The 22,713-nt window shown below is 43.6% G+C and overlaps 1 protein-coding gene across 3 annotated transcripts in view; it reads left to right on the forward strand.

Annotated features, from left to right (window-relative positions):
- Nucleotides 1-22,713, forward strand: part of TBL1XR1 (TBL1X/Y related 1) — a 235,943-nt gene that overhangs the window by 185,644 nt on the left and 27,586 nt on the right. For all 3 annotated transcript variants that reach the window (XM_054982607.1, XM_054982608.1, XM_054982609.1), the window contains 3 exons: nucleotides 4,035-4,137; nucleotides 15,497-15,642; nucleotides 17,807-18,026. In XM_054982607.1, coding sequence (XP_054838582.1) covers nucleotides 4,080-4,137; nucleotides 15,497-15,642; nucleotides 17,807-18,026 — 424 coding nt within the window. In that variant the 5' untranslated portion in view covers nucleotides 4,035-4,079. The remainder of the gene's footprint in view (nucleotides 1-4,034; nucleotides 4,138-15,496; nucleotides 15,643-17,806; nucleotides 18,027-22,713) is intronic.

Raw genomic sequence — 22,713 nt, forward strand, 5'->3', positions numbered from 1 at the left:
TTGTCTGTGTACTCGAGTCTTGTAGTGTAGATGTGCAGGGGGTTTTGCCGTTTGAATTCAAAAGCTTCATTCCTTTTTGTTATATTTATTAGCATTATTGTATTTGTTTATTTCCACTGGCTTTAATAGAAAACACATTTCTGACTGCAGCGTCTGTGTTTTCCATCTCATTTTGATGAAATACTCTGAGATTGTTCTCCCAGCCCAAGGGATCATTTCTGCCAAATTTCAGAGAGATGGGGGAGGGGGAGGGCCCCAGGTTTTTAAAATATGTAGGCAATTAAAATAAAGGTTTGTAAATCTAAACGAAAATTGAATGCTGCAACATCTCAAAAACTATTTATCTGATTACCGTGAAATATGCAGGGATGTTTATACACCCAAGGGGATTCTTGTGCCGCGTCACAGGCTGACACTGACAGGTCACTCCCAGAAGGCAGGCAGAATAACAGAGGAGAACAAGGAGATATTTGGCTTCCCTGAAGAGACAGATAGCATCTCACAGTGGGCAATGACTTGCGTTTGGCACCCCAAGGAAATCAGGCCGTATTAAGTAATGGGCACCAATCTGCATTTGGTCACAGAAAGAAGGAAAGCAGCGTTAGGGAACCAGCAGAGGATGTGTGTGTGTTTTTGTTCATTTTTTCCATCAGTTTGGAAACGGGAACACCTCTCTATTCTGCAATAGTTTGTGTCTTTTAACTTTGATTTGATGTGCCCGTTGTTCTCTGGCCCTTCAGATCCTGTTTATGCAACATTTGCAGAACTTACAGACTGGCAAACTGATGTACTTGCCTTTGAATAAATTTGAGTTGTGGTTAGGGGCTGGTTTGTACCATGAAGTGGGCACTGATTCTGAGAAGCTTGTGCTGGAATAACTTTTGTTAGTCTCTAAGGTGTCCTGTTTGATCTTGAATATGAGGAGGTGACACTCCTTGGTATGTCCTAGAATTAGCTGCTGAAAAACTGTTGCTTCTTTAATGAGACAGCGACCTTTGGTTTTAAAAAAAACCACTTGAAAACAGCACAACAGAAGAATGAGATTTCCAGGAAGAGAAGTACAGATCACACCAAGTGTTCCTGAGATTTCTGGAGAACATCAGAGGGAAAATTGCTGATGTAGAAACACCTTTAGTCCTTTTGCAATTAAAATTTTGTGACCAAACATTTTGACTAAGGATTGTTCAGGTCATTCTTTCGGAAAACCCAAGGATTGCAGCTTTTGGCGAAAGTGTGGAGGAAATCTCTCTAGAAGGTTCTCTGGCGATCTGGGATGGGCAGAGAGTCCTGTGTGATAAGCAAAATGGTAATTTGCTGCTGGCAGTGCTTAAAAACGGAATTCACCATGGAGGAAAAAAGCAGCAGATTTCCTTTGGAAGTCTGTTGAAATACCCTAAATTTGTATGCCCGGATCATAACAAGGTTTCTGCTCTGTGATGTCCTTATTCGGAAAATTGCCCATTTCTTTCTCAGGCTGCCTCTTTTTATTCACCGTAAAATATTTCAAATATTTGTGTTATACTGCCACCTTTTGCCCATTAGAGAACAAGTCTCATGTCTGATTCATGCTAGGATAATCCCCCCCCCCCCAATCATCTTGGAAAAGAATACTTTGATCCAAACTTACAAAAATCTTATTCAGTCCAGGTAAATAATTTTTTGACTGATAATATATATATATATTTCTCCTTTTGTCTCACTGCAAGGGACAAGAGATTCACATATGGTACATTTTTATGACGGTTTTAAAATGTTTTCAATTCATTTGATGTACTATTTACTTCCTGTTTTTCAAAAGAGAGACAGTGTGGTATAGTGGCTAGTGTCCGGGTGGGGTCTGGGAGACTCCAGGTTCAAATCCCCACAGCCGTAGAAGCTTGCTGAGTGACCCTGGGCCAGTCACACACTCTCGGCCTTACCTACCTCATAGGGTGGCTGTGAGGATAAAATGGAGGAGAGGAGAACAATGGGAGAAAGGCTGGGTATAAGTTTAGTAAATAATTAAATAAAAACTGTTTCCGGCTCAGCTTTTGTTAGACATTCCTTTGAAATGTGTTGAGATCCTGGAGTTTTTCTGAATAAATGACTTTGATTCTAACTGCAGTGGTCCCCTGTGGCGCACCTTCTTGGGGCTGGACTTACACTTTTGACTTTACTGGGTTGGCGGGGGGGGGGTCCTTCAATAACCTTTTTTAAAGCTTCTTACGGGGCCTGACAAGACAAAAGAGTTTTGTTGTCGTGTTCCCTCACACCAGAATTGGAGTCTGGGGCTCCTCCAGCTTTAAGGCAAGGAGTGGGCTTCAGATATGGAAGAGGAGGGATTACCACTTGTACCTGGGTCCTTTTCTCTCCCCAGCACTTCACCCTTCCTTCTGCTGTGAGGGAATGGCTGGGCTCTTCCTCTGGCCCTTCCCTGCCATGTCTTTTGAAGGGCTCCCTGGAGGAGGGCTCATCCGCAGCCCCCTGAACCACCTCCTCCCAAGGGGTAGCTCCTCGACAGGACCAAGGGCCAACTGGGTGTTCTGTTCCCTTCCCAAGATCCTGGCCCTGCCCCCTGATAGGGACTTACAAGCCTCGAGGCAGGGCTCACTCTGCCTGGCTTGTCTGCCCACGGTCCTGCCCCGCTTTAGCAGCTCATGTTTCCGGCTCTGGTGAGGCTGGCCCAGTGACCTCTGTGCCCCCAGCCTGCCCCCTGCCGTTCCCTGGCAGAAGTGGCAGCAGCCGTGCTGCTGACAGCCCTGCCCCCTTTTTCCTTCCCCCGCTGTTTGGTGTCAGGGTGTGACTGCGTGTTCTCTTGTGGCGTCTCCCTCGGTGCAATCAAGGGCTGCCTCCTTGGCCCCTCCTGGGGTCTGGCTTCCAGGTCCCAAGGCTAAGCCAACGTTGGGACAACTACCTTGAGAATTCTGGGAACAGGAAGTGGGGACAGGAGGGCCAATGCCGTACAGTCCTGTTGGGACCTTGCGTGGGCTCGGGATCTCGTTTAAACTATGCTGCTGCAAGCTGTGGGTGCTTAGGCTTGGATCTGCTGAAGAATTTCCACAAACAGAAGGAGGCATTTTCACTGTTTCTGCCCTCTTGGTGTTCCTGGACAGCCCCTCGTCTTCCAGGAGCACAGCAAGAGGGGTATTTGGGGGGTATTTTTGGCAAGAGAGGAGACAAAGAATTTGCACCAAATGGAAATCCTTTTTGTCTTGTCAGTGAAAATCCTACAATGGACCCAAGACTTTATTTGTGGCCAGAGCTGAAGCGTAGTACAGCAGTTATAGTGTCTAAGATCTAGGAGATGCAGGTTCAAGCCCCCCCCCTCCCCCCGGCCATCTCACTTGGACCAGTCACATTTTCTTTGCGTAGAATGGAGAAGAGGGAGAACCATGTCTGCTGCTCTGAGCTCCTTGGAAAGGAGAGCAGGATAAAAATGATACGAGATAGGCATATGCCCCTTACAGGTGTTGTGTTGGCAGGCCACCTAAGCATGCATCACTACCTTACAAGGGATTTTATGATACGTGAGGCCATCAACTAGTGCAAAGCTGCACGAGGAAGTTCTTTGCCTCACTGGCATCATACTAGTACCAGACCTTAGTTTCTGTCCTCGTCAAACTGATGGCTGCTTTGTGAAGAGTGGGGATATATGCCATTTACAGCTAGTTACCTAGTAGAATCTTTTGATTTCTCAAGCATGTGAATATACACCTGAGCCGCTGCAGTTATAACCATTGGCAAGAAGGGAGTGATTGCAGGAATCTTCTCTTCCCCTCTATCCTACAGTGAACAAGTTTCCTTATGTGCACCTTCCTTTATTGCCGTTACAGCTGGCCCACACTCACACCAATCTGAGGATCCTCCAGAACAAGTTTTCCGAACTCCTTTGTGGGTTTCCATCAGCAGCGAGAGTTTCCTGTAACAAATTACTGTGTTTTGCTTCTTGGTTTCTGTGCATCACACTGATAGGAAACTTGAGCACACGTAGAGTCCAGTTGGAGAAACTTCTTTCTCTACAGATTCCTAACCTATTATACTTTTTTTTTTTTTAGGGATGTATCCTTCGTTGTGACCTCATGGTTTAAGCGGGCATAAAGATGAGTATAAGCAGTGATGAGGTTAACTTCCTCGTATATAGATACTTGCAAGAGTCTGGTGAGTATTTGCCCAGCATAACTTAATTTGTTAGGGAATTAATTAAAGGCTAATTTGAGTTTGCCACAAACTTACTAGCTTGCCTTAGGCAGACCTCTCTTTCTCACACACAAGCTCTAATTTCCCCCCTCCCAAATAATAATACTGTCATGTTGATGTAAAGATGACATAATTTGACCAGTATAAAATGATTAAATAGTAAATATGATTATGCAGGCTTATTACCTGCTCCATATTCCTTGGCCTCAAGGTGCTGGAGTAATACAAAACAGTCTTGATTTTTGTTGGTAAGGGTTGTTTTGCAGTGCCTTTCCCCCTTTTTTGTGGAAGAGTCATACTAGAGGCACAGAAGCAGAGGCCTTTTGGGGTGATGGCCCCTTCCTATAATGCTTAACCATGAACTTCCTCTAGCTTCATTCTTCTAGGAGCAAGTTTCCGGCGGGTAGCCATGTTGGTCTGCAGTAGAAAAGCAAGATTTGAATCCATTAGCAGCTTAAAGATTTCCAGGGTATAAGCTTCCAAGAGTCAAAGCTTCCTTCATCACATACTAGGTACCATCTGATTAAGGGAGCTTTGACTCTCGAAAACTATGCCCCAGAAATTTTGTTGGTCTTTAAGGTGCTATTGGACTTGAAATCTTGCTCTTCTTAAAGCTGTAGCCTCCATTTGTTTCAAAGTCTTGTCTGCATTTTTTTTTAAAAAAATGTTTATTGGCGATGAACTTTTAAAATTAGTATGGTTCATTGTCTGATGGAGAGATTTTTAAATAACTTCTTTTTCTCTTTACATTGCTTTGAGGTTTTTTCCTTAGTAGAAAGTAAGTCATATGTTTAAATGTAAACAAAAAAATAAAAATAAAGAGACCTCTGCCACACTGCCAGTAGAAAGTACTGGAAGCAGAAACCATAATCTCTCTTCTGGATATTTTAAGAATTTCGCAGGCAACATTCAAGAGTCACTTCACTTGTTGCACAGAAATGGCAAAAGTGGAAGCATGTGTGATCGTTGCATTCTCCCTCCCACCCACATCTGTGTAATTTTGCGAGTAGAACTAAGGCATCACACCCACTGATAAATCAGTGGACCCTAGAACTGATCCTTTTATAGCTGAGCAGGCACAGAAGTTCTAAAATTGTAGCTGGAGCATAACAAAATCAAAACGCCACATCCCTTGAGAAGGGTTAGGTACTCCCTGCAACCTACCCTGGTGAAGGCTTATTTTTGTTAGTTCTTATCTGAAGGGAGCAGTTTCTAATGTAGATTAGGGTTTGGTCACACATTCTAGAGACTAATCTGAGCGTTTGATGCAAAATCGGCAACCCACAAAGAGTTGAGGGCTGCGAACTCCCTCTCCCTTGATTAAAGTAAAAATATAAACTAGTGTCATTGTTATCCCTGGATGGAGTTTGTTATGAAAGATCCAAGATTTTTTCTAGGACTATGTATATTTGGAATGGCTGAGAATCCCTTGTTTTGTTTATGTAGCTGTTGTTACGGATAAGCATGCAGATTTTAGCAAATGAAATTGCTAAACAAATAGTCTATTTTTGTTATTGTCAGTATTATGATGCATCCGGTTTCTTTAAAAAGGAAGACAACCAGGAATCAATATGTGTCTAGAAACATCCATTGTAATTTCCAGTATCTGCACTGTCTTATTTTCACAACTGCATGAACTGGCAGCAGAAGATGGGGAGACCATGATAGTGGAGAAGAGGGAGAGTGAGATGATGTGAATGGCAGGGATTTTATCCAACCAGAACAGTTAAATGATGTTCCCATCAGAGCAAACTGTGGTAATAGGTCTGTCTATGCACAGAGTTCTGTTTCAGTAGATTGGAGGAGGACTCTCCTCTGGGATCTATGTAAGCTAGAGATGTAGTGGAATTTTCCTGCCTGCCTGCATACATTCATCTCATTGAGACCTGGCATTTACATTCTATAGCTTGTTTTGCTATTCGCAGTTGCTTGTTCCTGTACTGCTTTGTTTGTGAGAATGTGATTTGCTGCAGTGTATGTGTGAGAGTGTTGCTATTTAAATAGTATTTGAGATCCTCTCTCCTTTCCTTTTCTTTTAGTGCCAGTTCTAATGTAGACTCTGCATAAAGTCTTAAGCTTTTGCATGTGCGGGCATGCGTGCATGTGTGCGTGCATGTTTGTGTAAAAGAGAGAGACTAAGAGCAGTATACACAAATAGTGAGCTTTTGTGTCCACTCTTTCACATCACCTTGGTCTGCCTTTTTGGGGGGCGGCCAACCTCCTCCTTTGCTTGCTTTGCAAGGCAGAATTTTAATTGAGTGCAAAAATGGCTTTTGTTCTGTCTGCATGAAATTCAGCAGGCAGGATCCCTTGGGTGAGGGATACAGTCCCACAGAATTTCATTGCAGTTGGATGGAACTGTTACAGATGGAAATGTGTTTCCAGTTAAAACCAATAAAAATGAAATGTTAAAAACTGGAAACGAGGTGTTATAAGTTAGGAATATTTAAAAAATGGAAATGAATGTGGGCAGTATAAATAAATGGAGGGGAGCACACGCAAATTACAGCCCCTTAGCTGTTATTTTGGGAAAGTAGCTGTATTAGAATGTACACATTGGATCAAAATCAAGAGACCCCAAATTCTGTGCCAGGAAAATCCAGATTCCAGAACCCTTTGTTGGCATGTTGCTTATTTTTCAGATTTATTCTACTTTGGACAGCATTAGGAGAGGGACAAAGAACTATGTACTGATATCTTAGCTCCTCAGTTTTAGAAATCTTATTTAGCCAGCTGAGATTTCACCTGCCATTGCCTGCACATTTGATACACCTGTCTCTGCATCCAAAGGAGTAAAACAAAAACTTTTTTACAATATGGAAATGTTACTTTTTCAAAAGCTAGAATTTGGTACCCAATGCAGCCTTCTTGTGGGTTTTCTGGACGGGTGTTGATTCTCCTAATTTGCACAGTCCTTACCGTTGGCTCTTCCTTCTATTGCAGCCATGCTGTGAGAAGGTAGCACAACCCCCTCTAGAATGGCACAAAGCCTGTTCCCACATGAGCACACAGTACAACTAAGCCAATGTACTTGGCAAGACTTCAGAAGCCTCCTCCGCTAGCCAGGCCAAGGTATAGGCGGGAGAATGACTTTGTAGGAATGCATGACTGGGGCAGGCGCTGTGGTTCAGTGATAGTGCATCTGATTTTCATGCAGGAGGTCCCCAGTTCAATCCCCAGCATCTCCATTTGAAAAGATCAGGTAATAGATGATGTGTAAGATCTCTGCGAGTCTCTCTACACAAGACATTTTACACAAGAACGCTCAAGTGTAGGGAGATGCAGTGATTGCCAGGAAGCGTAGTTTAAAAAGAGCCAGTGGAGATCGCTCCTCAGAGGGCTTGTTAATTTCATCTTTGTCTCCCCAAACGCTCTGTCAATTTCACTTCTCTACAGGAGGGTGGTTTAAAAAGACAGAGCCAGCAGAGATGAAATTGACAGAGCCTTTGGGGAAGTGAAGATGAAATTAACAAGCCCTCAGAGGAGCGATCTCTGCCAGCTCTGTCTTTTTAAACTACGCTTCCTGGCTAATGTTGTGTCTCTCCACACTGGAGCATCCCCTTGTAAGATGTCTTATGTAGAGAGACTCTGCCTGAGGCACTGGAGAGCTGCTGCTAGTCTGAGTAGGCAGTATAGACCTTGATAAGCCAGTGGTCTGATGCAATACAAAACAGCTTTATATGTCATCAAAAATAGTGGATGAGTGCAGAGTTCTACTGGACTAAGATCTTATCTTGATTCCTTAGCTATTAACAGCATCAATTAACCATCAAAACATCAATTACTTTTCTGCATTTCCTACCCCTAAGCATTTCTCCCCTGTTCTAGTTAAGCTGATTATGTTTTGCATTTTATCTTTGCCTCCTCCTGACTCCTTTCTTTGCAACATCCTTCCCAGCTTCCGATTGAGATATAAGGGCTCAGGGATCTCCCTTCCTACTTCTGTCTGTCAAAGGGGGCTTTGACTCTCAGAAGCTTATACCTTGGGAATCTTGTTGATATTTAAAGGTGCTACTGGACTGAAATCTTGATCCTGTTAACCAATATTATTTGGAAGAAAAGGTTCTTCAGTGTTTTTACAGTTTGGGGTAGATTTGCCAATAGGAAATGGTGGAGTGGTGGAGAGTGCCCTCAAGTCAAAGTTGACTTACGGTTTTCATGGCAAGAGACTAACAGGTGGTTTGCCATTGCCTTTCTCTGCAGCCCTGGTCTTCATTGGAGGTCTCCCATCCAATTATTAACCAAGGCCGACCCTGTTTAGATTGTGAGATTTGACAGGATCAGGCTCACCTGGGCTATCCAGGTCAGGGAACCCCCCTTTATTATCACAATTTGAGACCTCATCAGTGTACTGGAGGAGCCAGTCTGATATTCCAGTCACCTCCTCAATATTGCAGGCAGTTCACTGCAGCACCTGGCAAAAGTTACTCCGTAGTGGGTAGAGGGTTTGGGTGAGATGGCTGCTTCTGCTTAGGTGCAGCTGAGGCCTGGTGTAAGCTCCTGAAATTAGGCAGGTAACGGGGCAACAAGCTGCCGATTGGTTAAATTTTTTAATTTGGGGGCAGCTGCTCTGCTTAAGGAAGACTTGGAATCAGGGCAGGTCAATCCTGCTTTGCTGGACCTTTCCTCTGGGCCAGATATCCTCAGTTTTCAAGGTAGAAGCACAGTGTGCTTTACATGTTTTATGCAAGTGAAAATGCTACTCTCGTCAAGCACTCGAGCGCTTGAACCAATCAGTCAAGTTTTATAGTTAAATGCAAAAAAGATCATCACAAAACTCATAAAACGTTATAAAAGTCAAGACACATTTCGTAAATTGAAGCAAAATATATGGATACCTTTTATTGCACTTACTTTAATTCCTTTCTGCGTTTCTCTGTGGCAACAGCAAACTGTTTCAACTTTGTCTATATTGCCAGAATTTAGCCAGAAGATGAAACTATCTGGTATAAAAATCATCTGCATTTTGTATCCAAATTACCAGTTTCTCAATAAACTTCTTTCTCAGTGCAGTGTAAATAGCCCAGTATAACATGCCACAGCAAACCTTTTTTTCCCCAATTGATCAAGCGCCACAGATGCAAAAGCGTGGGTTAATTGGAACTTTCTGATAGCAACCTTTAAGGAATTGAAAGCATATTGTTTGAAATCTCAGCACAGAGAGGAGGAAGGCAGATCATTAAAAGGGCTCCTTAGATTAAATTATCACATACGCTAGAGAGAAGTTTGAATCAGAAACCTCAGAACTTTAATGAGTGACAGTAGACCTTTGGTTTTCAGGACCCCTTGTAGACCTCTTCATGCGCGAACCTGCCTTTTTGCCTTTACCTGGTCAACAGAGTAATTCTGGCTATACTTCAGGTTACAGTTTTCTGCTCTAGTTTTCAGCTCCAGACACTTATTTTCAAGGACTCTTAACTGGAATTCACACTCTTGTGATCCAAGTTTTAGGTAGTTCCTGGCCAGGCCCTGACAACTTCTAAGTTGTGATATCATACAGAATGCCCTTTGGGTGCAGTATTTGGGGGTGGGGGGGTGGAAACCACTTAGTTTTTCTTCTTCCTCTAAATCATTTCCATAACAATCATGCTGTATGACTCTGCCAGAATTGGAAAATGCATTTGTTCTCTCTCTCCGCGGCAAGAGGATGAATCAGTCAGGCTCCCCAAAGCTCCTTCCAAAGCTCTGATCCAATGGATCATTTTCAAGGAAGCATTGCTTTGAGGAAGCCTACTTTGAAAAGTGAAGCCGTTTTTCAAGGAGGCTACCACCATGGGTCTGTGACAGCACATCGAGAAGGGGCTTCAAGATAAATCACCAGCAGCACCAAGGGTGACCATGGTTCATTAGTGCTCGTAAGCCCAGCATACAGGAGAGACCAGCACACATAGAGACATTCTTTCTTGCGATGGCAGGCGTTTGGCAGCAGTGTACCATCTTTGCAGCCTAGCTACCTGCAAGATCTTAGTCATGATTCAGTCCTGCTTATAATACACATTTTAGTTACTCTGTACTCCAGGACTGTTTTTCATCTGTAGTGAAATATTCCTGTAACAGGAACGAATATCTTTCCTCTCTTCTTCCTAGTCCTGTTAAATTTTGTTAAAAGTTGTGACTGATGGATCTTTCATGAAGCCTGGATTTTTATATATGTATGTATTAAAAAATTCCCAGGTGTGGTGCTCATTGCATAAGAAAACCGGCGAAAAATGGAAAAATATGTGCAGCCTTTGGCATTACACCACCACATCACCCAAGCTTGCAGTGCCATCCACATTGTAGCCTTTACATGTATGGCAGGCTTGATCCGTAGGTAGAAGCTCCACCTTGGTATGTCCCTGTGATTTTTGAAGTCTGCACCCAAACAAGTGGGGATGAGCAGCCAAGTTGATGCTTGAGCAGTAGGTTGCTTGGGAAAGAATTAGAAGAATTAGAAGGTCCAGGCAGGACCTTGTTGGTCCCTTGAGTCCGGTGACCCTTGCTGAGCTGCTAGGTGCAGTGCCATTGTCTGAGGAAATCCAGTGGTGGTGCTTAAGCCCAGCCGAGAGTGGCACAGCAGTTATGGGAGGAGCCATGTTTTCCATGCATTGATTTCCCAGATCTGATCCATTGCATCTCTGGGTAAAGAAACTGAAGTAGCAGGTAGTAGGGAAGGACTATCTGCACTTGAGAACCTGGAGAGTCAAGGAGAGAGTCCAAGGGTAGACATTCCTGAGCTAGATGGACCAACGTGCTGGCTCAGTATTAGAGAAGTAAAATTTCTTCAAGTTTTAAAACCATGGAAAAGAGCTGTGCGCCCCCCCCCCTCCACCAAAACCTGGTAGTTTTATATTCGAGGGGAGGGGGGAATAGAAACTCTGGGGGAAATTGAAATATATGCAGTGCTTACATTCCTGTGAAGCCTAAATCTACTTTAATAACATGAAATGGATCATTTATAACTTAGTTAGCATATAAAATGGTATGAATTGACATATTTGTAGAATATGTGAGTGTAAAGGCCTTAGTTTTATATAAGCAAAATTGCAAATATAGCCAAAATTAAAGTTGAGAGAGAGTTGCAGACTCCTGCACTTTATGCTACTTTAGCATTTCATTAGGGTTGCCAACTGGGCTGGGAAACTCCTGGAGATTTGAGGGGCAGGGCTTGAGGAGTGAAGGGACTTCAGCAGGGTATAATTCCATATGGTCCACCCTCCAAAGCAACCATTTTCTCTAGAGGAATTGATCTCTGTTGCCTGAAGTTGTAATTTCAGAAGATCTCCAGGTCCCACTAGGAAGTTGGCAAACCGACATTTCACTCATTCCAAAAGTGGGGAAGTATTTCTAGGAATTTTCTTCAGTGAACCTCTTTTTTTTTCTGATGAAAAAAAAATACTTCATAGTAGCTTTTGTTCTGTGTTCCCGTAAATTTCCCATTTTTAATGGAAAAGGGGGGAAAGTCCTGAGGGAATTTTCCATTTTTTCCCCTGAGCCTTCATATGCCTACTTAGTAGGAGGGTTCAGACATGAGGGGGTGGGCATATGAAGGCAGTGATATTGTTGCCATCAGTATGTTACTTCCAAGTAGCGCTAGGAATCACTGCAAGTCAATGAGTAGTACTCAGTAAAAGGCTCCTGTGTATGTCCCCATGCATCTACTCTTGCAAACTCTTGCCATGTACCTCTACAGAAAGAGGTTCCTCAGAATCAAAACTGACAAGATGCCTGACGCATGGGGGACATGCATAGGTTTCCCACAAGGTTCTATGGGAAGTGTAGTGAGAAAGAACCTCTGGCAGAGGTTCTTTCTCTAGGCATCTTGTCTAGTCCGCTCAGCTCCCTCTTGCTGCCGCCAGCTCCCCTAAAAGCACTCTGCAGCCAGAGGGAGCCAGGCGCGCTGGTGGCGGCAAGAGGGAGTTGATTGTGCTGGCGACAGTCGGAGGAAGCTGGCAGCAGCAATCAGCTCCTTGTCCCTCTTGCTGCTGCCAGCGCACTCGGCTCCCTCTGGCTGCAGAGTGCTTTTAGGGGAGCAAGGGGAGCTGGCAGCGGCAAGAGGGAGCTGAGCTGCAGACTAGACAAGAGGCCTAGAGAAAGAACCTCTGCCAGGGAGAAGAGGGATTCTTTCTCTCTGCACTTCCCATGGAACCTTGTGGGAAACCAACGCGTCCTCCACACGTCAGGCGTCTCATCTGTTCTGGTTCTCAGGCTTTTTTTTTTAAATCCCACACGAGCCTTTCCAAGCCTTGATAGTCACTCAAGAGGGCATGTTTGAGTCCTTGCTGTTTCAGAAAATTAGATTTTGTGGTACCTGGAGTAGTGTCTCCTCAAGAGTGGAACTACTGTTGTGGAATAACTTCCCTATCTGCTAAGCTGCCACATTGCCTAGTTTTTGGTGGCTAGGGTGGGGTCTGGGATATGCAAGCATTTTGAAATATTGACAGGTGATTTCTAGGATACCCTGTTTGTCCTTTTACTATTTTAAAAAAACAATAAGCCAACAGGCCCGTGGTTTCCTGAATTCCCCACCCCTTTTTAAATATCGGTGTCATGTTTGCTACTTACCATTCAAACTTCTGGTATTTAATTCAGTTCATCAGATGTCTTTGCTCAAAATAGTGGTTTCCGGGTGAGCCACTGCCCCCACCAGTTCCAAAGTGAAGAATTACGCCAAAAAGAACCCCCAACAACTTTCCTTTTCTAGTCTTTTTTCCTTTAGTTTTAGCTGTATACTCCTCAAAACCTCATTTTGCTTGCTTTGCCATCAACGTGTATTTTGTGAAAACCTGTGCTCCGTCTTGCTTTTCTCATTTCACCAAGACTTTCATATTTCAAAAAGGAAGTTTTATACTACCTTGACTTGGTTCCATAATGCCGGTGGTACCTCCTTACTTTTGAAGGGTGATTTGCTTGTTTTCTGGCTTGCTCCCAAGTCCTGAACCCCTGTTCATTTCATACTGAACAAGATCTCCACTTCCCGTAAAAGGATCTCTCTGGCCCATGTACCTGGAACTAAACCTGTACATTGTAAGTGTACAGAAGACTGATCTCTAGGAACCTCCAAGGTACACCGTAAGGCCAGTGTGATGCAGGAAACAGGTCGTTTTTAAAATACATATTTCTGAACACAGAATTTGGGTAGTTCTTAAAAATAAGATCATACACAGCCCCGATCAGAGGATTCATATAATCAGTTATTAAATGGCAAGAATTCTGTTGACACTTTTTTAAACAATGCACTGTATGGTTCCAAAATTCTGCAAGGCTGGAGTGGGTGAACCCTGGTTTGAGTGGAGATCCATTTCCTTTTTGGAGCTCCGGCATAAATATATGAACAACTGATTTGGATCACCTGTGGGATCTTATGGCCATCCAGTGCTATCTGTTGGATGCTACATTTTTAATGCAAGTTGAATGAGCCTTTTTGCTTAGTATAATTGTAATTGCTGTTCATATTTAGAATGTGCCATCTGTACGAGGGTTTCATGGGTGGGCACAGGGGAGCACAATGGGAAATAACTGTAGTTAATGTCCCTCTCCCTCTTACCAAGCTGGGTATTGCAAATAAACATAAAAAACGCTGTTAGTGATGAACAAAATGATGACAGGTTGAATGTTTGTACACTGCAGCCTGTGCAGAGAGATAACATTGAATGTGGCGCTCTTGTCGGTAAGGTCTGGGATGCTCAGCATCAGAGGAAGGGGGCAAGTCCTACCAGAATGGCAGAAATCCCCAAGTGAATCATTTTACTTTCCCCCTGAAGAGACAATGGCAGTTACTATTGGGACGGGGGCTGAATTTGCTTTCTGCCTGTTGAGACTGCAGCCATTTCCGCAGCCCACCACCCATTTATAGCCCCATCCTGGCTTTTGCTTCGTGATCACTCTCCTGTTGCCACTTGGAGTATTTGTGAAATTAAATTTTTTCTCATCTATGTTATATATGCGACATCTTCGTTTCTGCTGCCCAATGAGCAACTGCTTGTAATATCCCCAAAGGGAAGATTTCTGACATCCTAACAGCGCCTGAAGGGAAAGCGTACTAGCTTCAGAGGAATCTCTTTGACACAATAAATGTACCTTTTCTAGACAAGCAAATAAATAACACATTAACATCCACTAATCCTAATGCTCCTGTTTACAGAATTATAATTACTCTACTCCTCAAGCCAGCGTACGGAACTAATGCAGGCTTGGCACTGGGGCACGCACACAATTAAAATGCTTTGTCTTAGAAGTTAATTCTCCCCTGCGTAGACATATTCTGCCTTGCCCTGTGCAGTTTTGAAGAAATTAAGACAGAAACAGAAGGAAACGAATCCTGATGTCTCATCAGCGCTCTGCAGTTCATTGAGTAGACTTGATCAGTGTTTAAGAAAGAAATGAGGATTGTTTCCCTGGGTAGCAATGGCACTGGAGTCAAATATAAGTAACTGGTGTCACGGGGCAGATGCTCTTCTATGACATTTGGCTGGTGCTGCAAAATAAATCTTACATATTGAAAGCATTGAGCAAAGGCAAGTGATACAGATCTCCCAGAACCATTTCAGAATGCAAGTGGAGGCTGGCATAACTTTATTGAGGGCACGATGTCTGTAGCCCTGAGTCTGATACTCTGGTGCTTAAGAGAAGGAAGGAGTATGCAATGAGGGAACAAGGAGCTGGGATAGGTTAAGCCCCACTGCAGATCCCCAGCTGAGTTTGTTCTCTACTTTCCAAACCAGTGTTTGGAGGTTACAGAGTAAGCCATAGTTTGTGGTGTAGGTGTAGTTAATCTAGTGATTAACCGGCAACAGTGGAATGGGGGGAGGGAATAAAGGCACAGTCCCAAGGATTCCCATTATAACAGGCCATGGTTTGTCATTATGGGTGAATCCGACCACGTGGTGCAGGAAGAAGGGACTTCAGTTGATCCTGGGCAGATGGATGGTCAGAAGTGCAATGTAGAGTATGTTGGATGAGTTTTTGTCCCAGGTGTGGTCAGGGTCAGGAGGTGTGCCAGAGGAACCTTTCGTCAAATAATTATAAAATACAGGCATTCTCAAACTGCCAGATCTGAATTTAGTCCTTGATGCTCAGTGAATCTTTTTATATAGGGGAAAGACCATTCAACAGAGGTCAACATCTGCTCTCCTCACCGCCTGTCATGATTGTCCATCCAGACAGGGTGTGGCAGGAGTGGCAGTTGTGATGACCGGGCCACTGGGCCCTTTATATTAGAGCCCGAACCACCAACCTTAAGCCCTTTTCAAAGTGGGAGGGGGGCGGGGGGGGGGTCCAGTGACAACTACCTTTTCTCGTACGGATGAGCACACCCTTATAACCTCCCCCTTGCCTCTAGGGTTTTCTCATTCAGCATTCACCTTTGGTATCGAGAGCCATATCAGCCAGTCTAACATCAACGGTGCACTGGTGCCCCCAGCTGCGTTGATTTCCATCATCCAAAAAGGCTTGCAGTATGTAGAGGCGGAAGTCAGTATTAATGAGGTAAGGAGATCTCTTGTTGCCTTGCATTACATCGGGAATGTCAGTGTTCTCTCTCTTTTCCCCTCTTCCTTCTTGATTGTCCTGTACTGTTTACTGTCGCGGTAGATTTCCTGTAAAAAAATTCAACAACTCTTTTCTTGTGAGGGGTCTGTCTAAGAGTTCAAATCAGTCTAACTAATCTGTCTAACTGTCTAAGAGTTCAAATCAGGACAGTCATTCATTATCAAGGTTGGCTTCTACTGTTGAGATTGAGGGGGGCGTTCGTTTTAAGTTTTTTTTATCACAATGTTGGTCATTTAGAGATCACAATCTTTTCCCAGATCATTTTGCTCTAGCTGAAATGTTTCCCACCTTTGTCTGCTAAATTCAGGTATTTCTAAGCTTGACAAAAACAGATAGCCACTATTAGGAATGCCTGAATTTAGCAGACAAAGAGAGCCATTTTTCCACTGGAGGGAAATGACCTGCAAAGAAATTGTGTTTATGGCAGTTTCTTACTAGGAGGAAATATTACCCAATTTGGCTTCAATTGACTGTTTACTTCGTATCATCTAAAACTAATTTCCAGTTTTATTAATATGACTACCACATTTTCCCTCAGCTGTCAGCCTTCTATAAGACGTGTGTGTTCTGTTTGGTATTAAGACATTTCATCAACTACTGATTTTTATATATATACCAGCACAATTTAATTCAAATTTGCCTGGAATTCTACACAGGTTGTAGATGAAACTCAAGATCAGGGCCTGAACAATTAGACATGCAAACCCTCTAACAATCACCCTGATGAAGACCTCAAAAATTTGCAAAATGCTTTTTTCCCCATTTGTATATATATATTTACCCTCCTTTTCTCCCCAGCGGGGACCCAAAGCAGTGTGCACCATTGTTCTTCCCTCTTCAGTTTTATCCTCTCAACCACCACCCTGTGAGGTAGGTTCAGCTGAGAGTGTGTGACTGACCCAAGGTCACTCACTGAGCAGCCACGGCAGACTGACAATTCCAACTTGGGTCTCCCAGATCCTAATCTGACTGTCCACATTAATCCTAATCTGACAACCACATTGTTCCAATTTAAAAAAGAATCATGTGGCATTTTGCTTTGGGCCAGAGCAGCTGTCTCGAACTGAAGCAAAGCAGGTTTTTACCTCTAGACGATTCCCTCGGTTCTGCATTGGTGGTCTAGCTTGTCTGTAGCTTGTTGAAGGAGCCTTTTTAGATACAACTGTGAAACTCCAGCAGCCAAGTAAATGTTTCCACTGTGTTTGACATCCCTCAGCTTTACCTTTGAGTTGGAATAGAGGGACCATTCCCAGCTTGCTGTGAAAGGAAAGCTGGTGCAAAAACTGCGAGCTGAAGAGGGGAGGGCTGCCCATCACAAGCAGTTCCCCGAGCGTCTACAGTTAGGCCTTGAATTTCCTTTTAAAAAAATCTTTAGCAATCCCAGAGCTCTGCTTATGCATTTGTTTAGTCAGCCCCTAAACAAAGGTCTGTGCATTCTTCATGAGAATGGATTGGATCAGTTTCTGTTTAGTCCTGAGGTGAAAGGGGGGAGGGCTGGCGTTGGTGTGAAAAGTAAACATAGTCTCAGCCACTCCCATCTTCTGGAGCGGCTTGTGATGAGTCTGTGCAGAAACAGCAGACGGGCCCCCATTTACAATAGTGTAAACACTGAGTTCGTTTTGTGTGGTGGTTAGTGTGCCTGACTAGGATCACAGAAGCCCAGGCTCAATTTCCCAAACTGCCACAAAACCTGCTTCAGTGACCTTGGGCCAGTTACATTCTCTCAGCATTGACCTCCTTCACTGGGGTTTGGGAGGGGATAAAATGGAGGAAGGGAGAACATTACAAGCTGCTGTGAGCTCCTTGGGGAAAAGGTGTGATAAAAATGTACTAGATAGATAGCATTGAGAGTTGTTCAAAAACACTGAAGTCTTGTCTTGATGCCTTCTGCACAAAGATTATTTTTATATGTCCTTCAAAAACCCTCGTCTGTTCTGGGGCAACTCATTCCTTTCAGTTCTATAAATGATGTAGTAGTAGTAGTAGTTGTAGTAGTAGTAGTAGTAGTGATAATGTTTTTCTCCTTTCCTGAGATTCTTCCTGCAAATCTCACATGTCGTTAATGTCGGCTTATTCTCCCATACTTCCATCTCCAAATTAGGATGGTACCTTGTTTGACGGTCGGCCGATAGAGTCTCTGTCACTGATAGACGCTGTAATGCCGGATGTGGTGCAGACAAGACAGCAGGCCTATAGAGACAAGCTTGCGCAGCAACAGGCAGCAGCTGCAGCTGCAGCCGCTCCACCAAACCAGCAGGGGTCTACGAAAAATGGCGAAAACACTGCAAATGGGGAAGAAAATGGAGCCCACACCATAGCAAGTAAGTTGAACTGTGAAAAGAGTTTTACCAAGTTACAGTCATGTGTTGATCGAAAATTCCATGGAAAATAAACTGCATATATTTTCTTCATTTATTGTCCGCCTTTCTCACTGAGACCCAAAGGGGAAGTGAAATACAATATAATCAACAGTAGAAAATTTGAAAACAAGCATAAACCTGAGCACAGAGATGAAATCTTTCTGAAACAAAGCATAACTAATTAACATAGCATCTTTAGCAACGTGAAAGCTTAACTGCTACTATAGGAAGACTTTATTATAAATGGTCATTTGACAGACCAGTCATAATGTGAGGGTGCTTGTGAGGTAAAAAGCATCTTTTCATTTAAAGAAAAGTTGAATTTATTTATATGTACATATAATACCTATGTAACATCAATAAGCATATTGGTTTCAGAATAGTTCTTCAGCTTGGGGTTTCAAAAATAATTATCTTTTTATTCACAGACTCAGTCACACAGAGTAATTTTCCACACAAGTCTTCACTATAACCGACTAAACTCTTATCCACACAGACATAGGTTCAGAATGGCCTTTCTGCACATCTTGCCTGACATAGATAGATGAATCACTCGCCCAGATATACACAGACTGCCCCAGGTGCACAGAGTTTGCCTAACTTAGGCAGAATTAGGCTCTCAGGCTTCCACAGTTTCCCTGTTTTAGCCAGAATCCTTTCTCTCAGGCACACAAAGAATGATTTAATCAGAATCTTGTGTCCGGTTAATTGTCTCTCAGAAACACACAGACTCTCTCACAGGCTCCACACAGTTTGCCTGACTTAACTAGAATGAACACTTTCTCTCAGCATACTGATTAAAAACTGCATTTCACTCTGCCCTGTAAGGTATAGCTGCAGTCACAGCACATTCCATTCACCCATCCAGCCCCCCTCCTTTCCACCGAGGTCTACATTTAAACTCGCTGTAACAGTTTTAAAAACCCCATATTAGAAAGCAGAAATAAAATCCAAATTAAATACATTACATGAAAAATATTTACAGCTCCTCTGAAATCTCACCAAAAGATGGTGCTTTTTTCCTCAGACAGACATATTTGGAAGAAGTGCCCCCCTCCCCTTTTCAGTTCATCCTATGTATGGAGATTCCAAGGCCTTTCCACTCCATTGGGTCCCCCCATTGGGTCACACATGGGATGTCTCGGCTCTACCTCTACCCCAGCAGTCAGAAAGAGGTAGCCTGTCAGAGAACGGGCCTTGGTCTTCTTGTGGTTTCTGCACACACACACACACCCCCGGCCAGCTTTCTGTGTTATCCATCTGCGCATATATGATGTGAAGCTGAGCAGATATGAAATGTTTTGCTGCTGGTTCCTCCTGCCCCTTTATGTGCCTGTTTAGAAAGTCTTTGCAACTTCCGTAGTGTTCCCAGTTGGCCAGCCCCGCACCAAATTAAACGTAAGACAGTTATGGCCATAAACATATACGTGTCATCTTGCAAATATTGTCCCATTTCATTTGCAAATGATTTTGCAAGCATGCTGTCTTGGAAAATTTGATGTTGTGGGTTATGGTACTTAGCTGTTAAGAAGATCATAGAAAACCACAGGCTCTTTTCCTTCTCTTTTACTATGCGTCTCCTATGAGTAAACAAACTCTCTTCAAGCACTTAGAGGCAGTAATGCTCCAGGCCAGTTCACACAGCTGACATCTTCCTCTTAAAAATGTGTCTTTGAGCACTCGAGTGCCAGCAAGGGCATCTGCCCTCTTGGTTTTGCAGAAATGTGATCTCACTGAGTCAGTGTCCACTGTATAAACCTCTGAGATCTGTGAGCCAGATACGACTAAAGATGTAACATTTCTGGACATTTTGGTGCCATTGGGAAAAGTTTTCTGTTTGTTGTTTAAGGTTTTTCCTGAAAAAAATGAAATTAGGGTAAAAATGAAAATATATGCAGTACTTATTTTCTTACGAAACCCAAACTTATTTTACGGCTTTAACAGCATAAAATACATCATTCATAATCTGGCTGGCATGTATAATTACAATGCCTGCAAAATCTAAAGGTATAAATGCCTAAATTTTCTACAACCAAAATGATGAATGGACACGATATTGAGAGAGAGAGAGATGCAAACTACCTCATCCTAAGCCTGTGTAATCATGTTTTGATTTGTCTGAGAGTTAGCAAAAATTAAAAATGTAAAACAGCTTTTCCAGTATGCAAAATAAAGTATAGTTTCTAGAACACAAATGGTACTTATACAGGCCCAATAAGCCCAGGAGCTTATCTGGATACAGAGTTAAATTTTAACACTGAAAAGAAACAACTCTTCAGTAATAAATATATTATCATCAGGGAGACCAGTGTTTGAATCCCCATTCCTCCATGGAAGATTGTTGGGTGAACTTGAGCTGGTCACACACTTAGCCTAACCTACCCCACAAGTTTGTTGTGAGGAGAAAATGGAGAAGAGAAGAATAATATAAGCAGCTTTGGGTCTCCACTAAGGAGGAAGGCAGCGTATAAATGAAATAAATGTTTTAAAGCTCCAGAGTTCTCATCTGTAATTACCACCTTGCCTCAGTGTTGTTTGTATCCTACTTATTTGCCATGGAATTCAAGGTGGCGTACGGGGGTCTCTCGTCCAAGCGCAGCCCAGACCCAAAATTGGCTTCTGCAAGATTTGCTGTTTAATGCATCTGAGTGGCCTGCAGTGCTCACAGGCACAGTACCTAGCGGGATCATTTAAGCATAGTGGTCTTGTAAACTCCACCTGAGCCCAGAGTCATCTTGAGCGGGGACAGGGGATGGCATTTTGAGCAGTACTGTTTTGGGGTGACACCGGGTATCACTGATTTAAACACACACACCTCTTCTAAAAACAAGATTTCAGTGTTTGAATGGAAACCTGATTTTTTTTTTAAACCAGGAGCATTGTATCCACTAGTACCATCTCTGGCAAAGGATTTAGAAAACTCCTTCCAGGTTTTTTTTGGTATTCTTCTAGGGCCTCCCCATTGAGATTTTTATCTTGCATTGTGTCAGGCTGTTTATTGTGATTCTGAGGTGTGTTTCCTTTCCCTCATATTTGTCTGTATGACTTCCTTGGTGTCTGTTGTTTTGGAGGGTTTTATTTAAGCTTCTTTCTCTGGCCTAGCTTGGAGGAGTAAGTCCCATCCACTGGGAAGAAGCCCTCACCAGGGCTTTTTTTCAGCTGGAACGTGGTGGAACGGAGTTCTGGAACCTATTGAAAATGGTCACATGGCCAGTGGCCCCGCCCCCTGATCTCCAGACAGAGGGGAGTTTAGATTGCCCTCCACACTGCTTGGCGGCACGGAGGGCAATCTAAACTCCCCTCTGTCTGGAGATCAGGGGGCGGGGCCACTGGCCATGTGACCATTTTCGCTGAGGGTGATTTAAACTTTAAAAAACTTCCCCCTTGTTCCAGCTGACCCAAAGTGACATCATTGTGCAGTCCTGAGTTCCACCACCTCTTTTCCCAGAAAAAAAAGCCCTGGCCCTCACATTCAAGTTTCTTCTTATCTCAGAGAAGGGGACTTTCCAGCTGCTTAGACGGCTGTCCCATTTCTGACTAGGTCAGAGGTGAGAGAACCAAATCCCAGTGGTTTTTGTTTTGAGCCTGGTTCAGGCAATTAATGTCCTGCTTTGCCAGCTTTCCCCTGGGCCGGAAGCAGCAGATTCAGGCACAGCATCATCAATATTTGTTTTGCATCATTCAGTAAGGTCCATGATACTGTAAATGGGAAGTGCACATGTCTGGGGTGAAAGAATCCTACGTGACGAGGGGTGTGTTCTTCATGTGCCTTGTTGTGGTACACAGTGGGACAGCAGGAATGGCATCTGTATGCGAAGGGGTTAACCTCTCTGCCTCTTCCCGGAGGTCCAAGTTAGATTCCAGATCCAAAGCCAACGTTTGCCAAGTTAGGAGGATACAAGTGCAAGCACAGAGTGTTTACAAGGAAAGATATCTAGGAAGAAAAGAGGGGAGTGTAATTCCTCTGGTGCCTGGTGGGTCGTTTCTTGCTCCTCCGAGCCAGGTTCATTTTTTGATTTAGAGATTGCACAGAGGAGGCAAAACCACTTTTATAAAAGAAATTGAGGTGCAGTGGAGAGACAGGAAAGCAGTCCTCCTCCCATCTGGCAGTTCTTCCTGGCCAATGTTCCCCTCCCTCCCCATTACAAGAGGAATACAGGACTGGGAATCCCCCGTTTCCTTGGTAACGTCTAGTTTGGCCATGAGTCAGCAAGGGATGGGATGCGAGTAGGCCAGCCATGGCACATCAGCTAAGAGGGCAGCAAATGAAGGCGGAGAAAGCCAGCCAGTAAAATTTAAAATATTTCCTCCCCTGGACTGGGTCTGCAAGAGAGCAAAGAGACCTCTTGTGCATCTGTGGGCACTCTGATAAGTCGGAGGCAGAGCAGGGCACAGGCAGTGGATTGCTGTTTTGAATCTCGGTTACTCTAAAACTTTTCCCCCTATTCTGTGGATCGGAGCCGGTGAAGGGGAGGGGATACCCAAGTCTCCATGATCTGGTTTGAGTGTAGCTAAAGCTCTTTAATTTCTGCAGGTGTAGAGAGCTTAATTTCTTTTGAAAAGAAGTGTTGGGGGGCAGTTTAGAGCTGCTTGGGAAACTTCTGTGCTGTCTTATCTACAGAGCCAGTGTAGTGTAGGATCCAGGATG

This window comes from Eublepharis macularius, chromosome 6 (genome assembly GCF_028583425.1).
Source record: "Eublepharis macularius isolate TG4126 chromosome 6, MPM_Emac_v1.0, whole genome shotgun sequence".
Classification (NCBI taxonomy): Eukaryota; Metazoa; Chordata; class Lepidosauria; order Squamata; family Eublepharidae; genus Eublepharis; species Eublepharis macularius.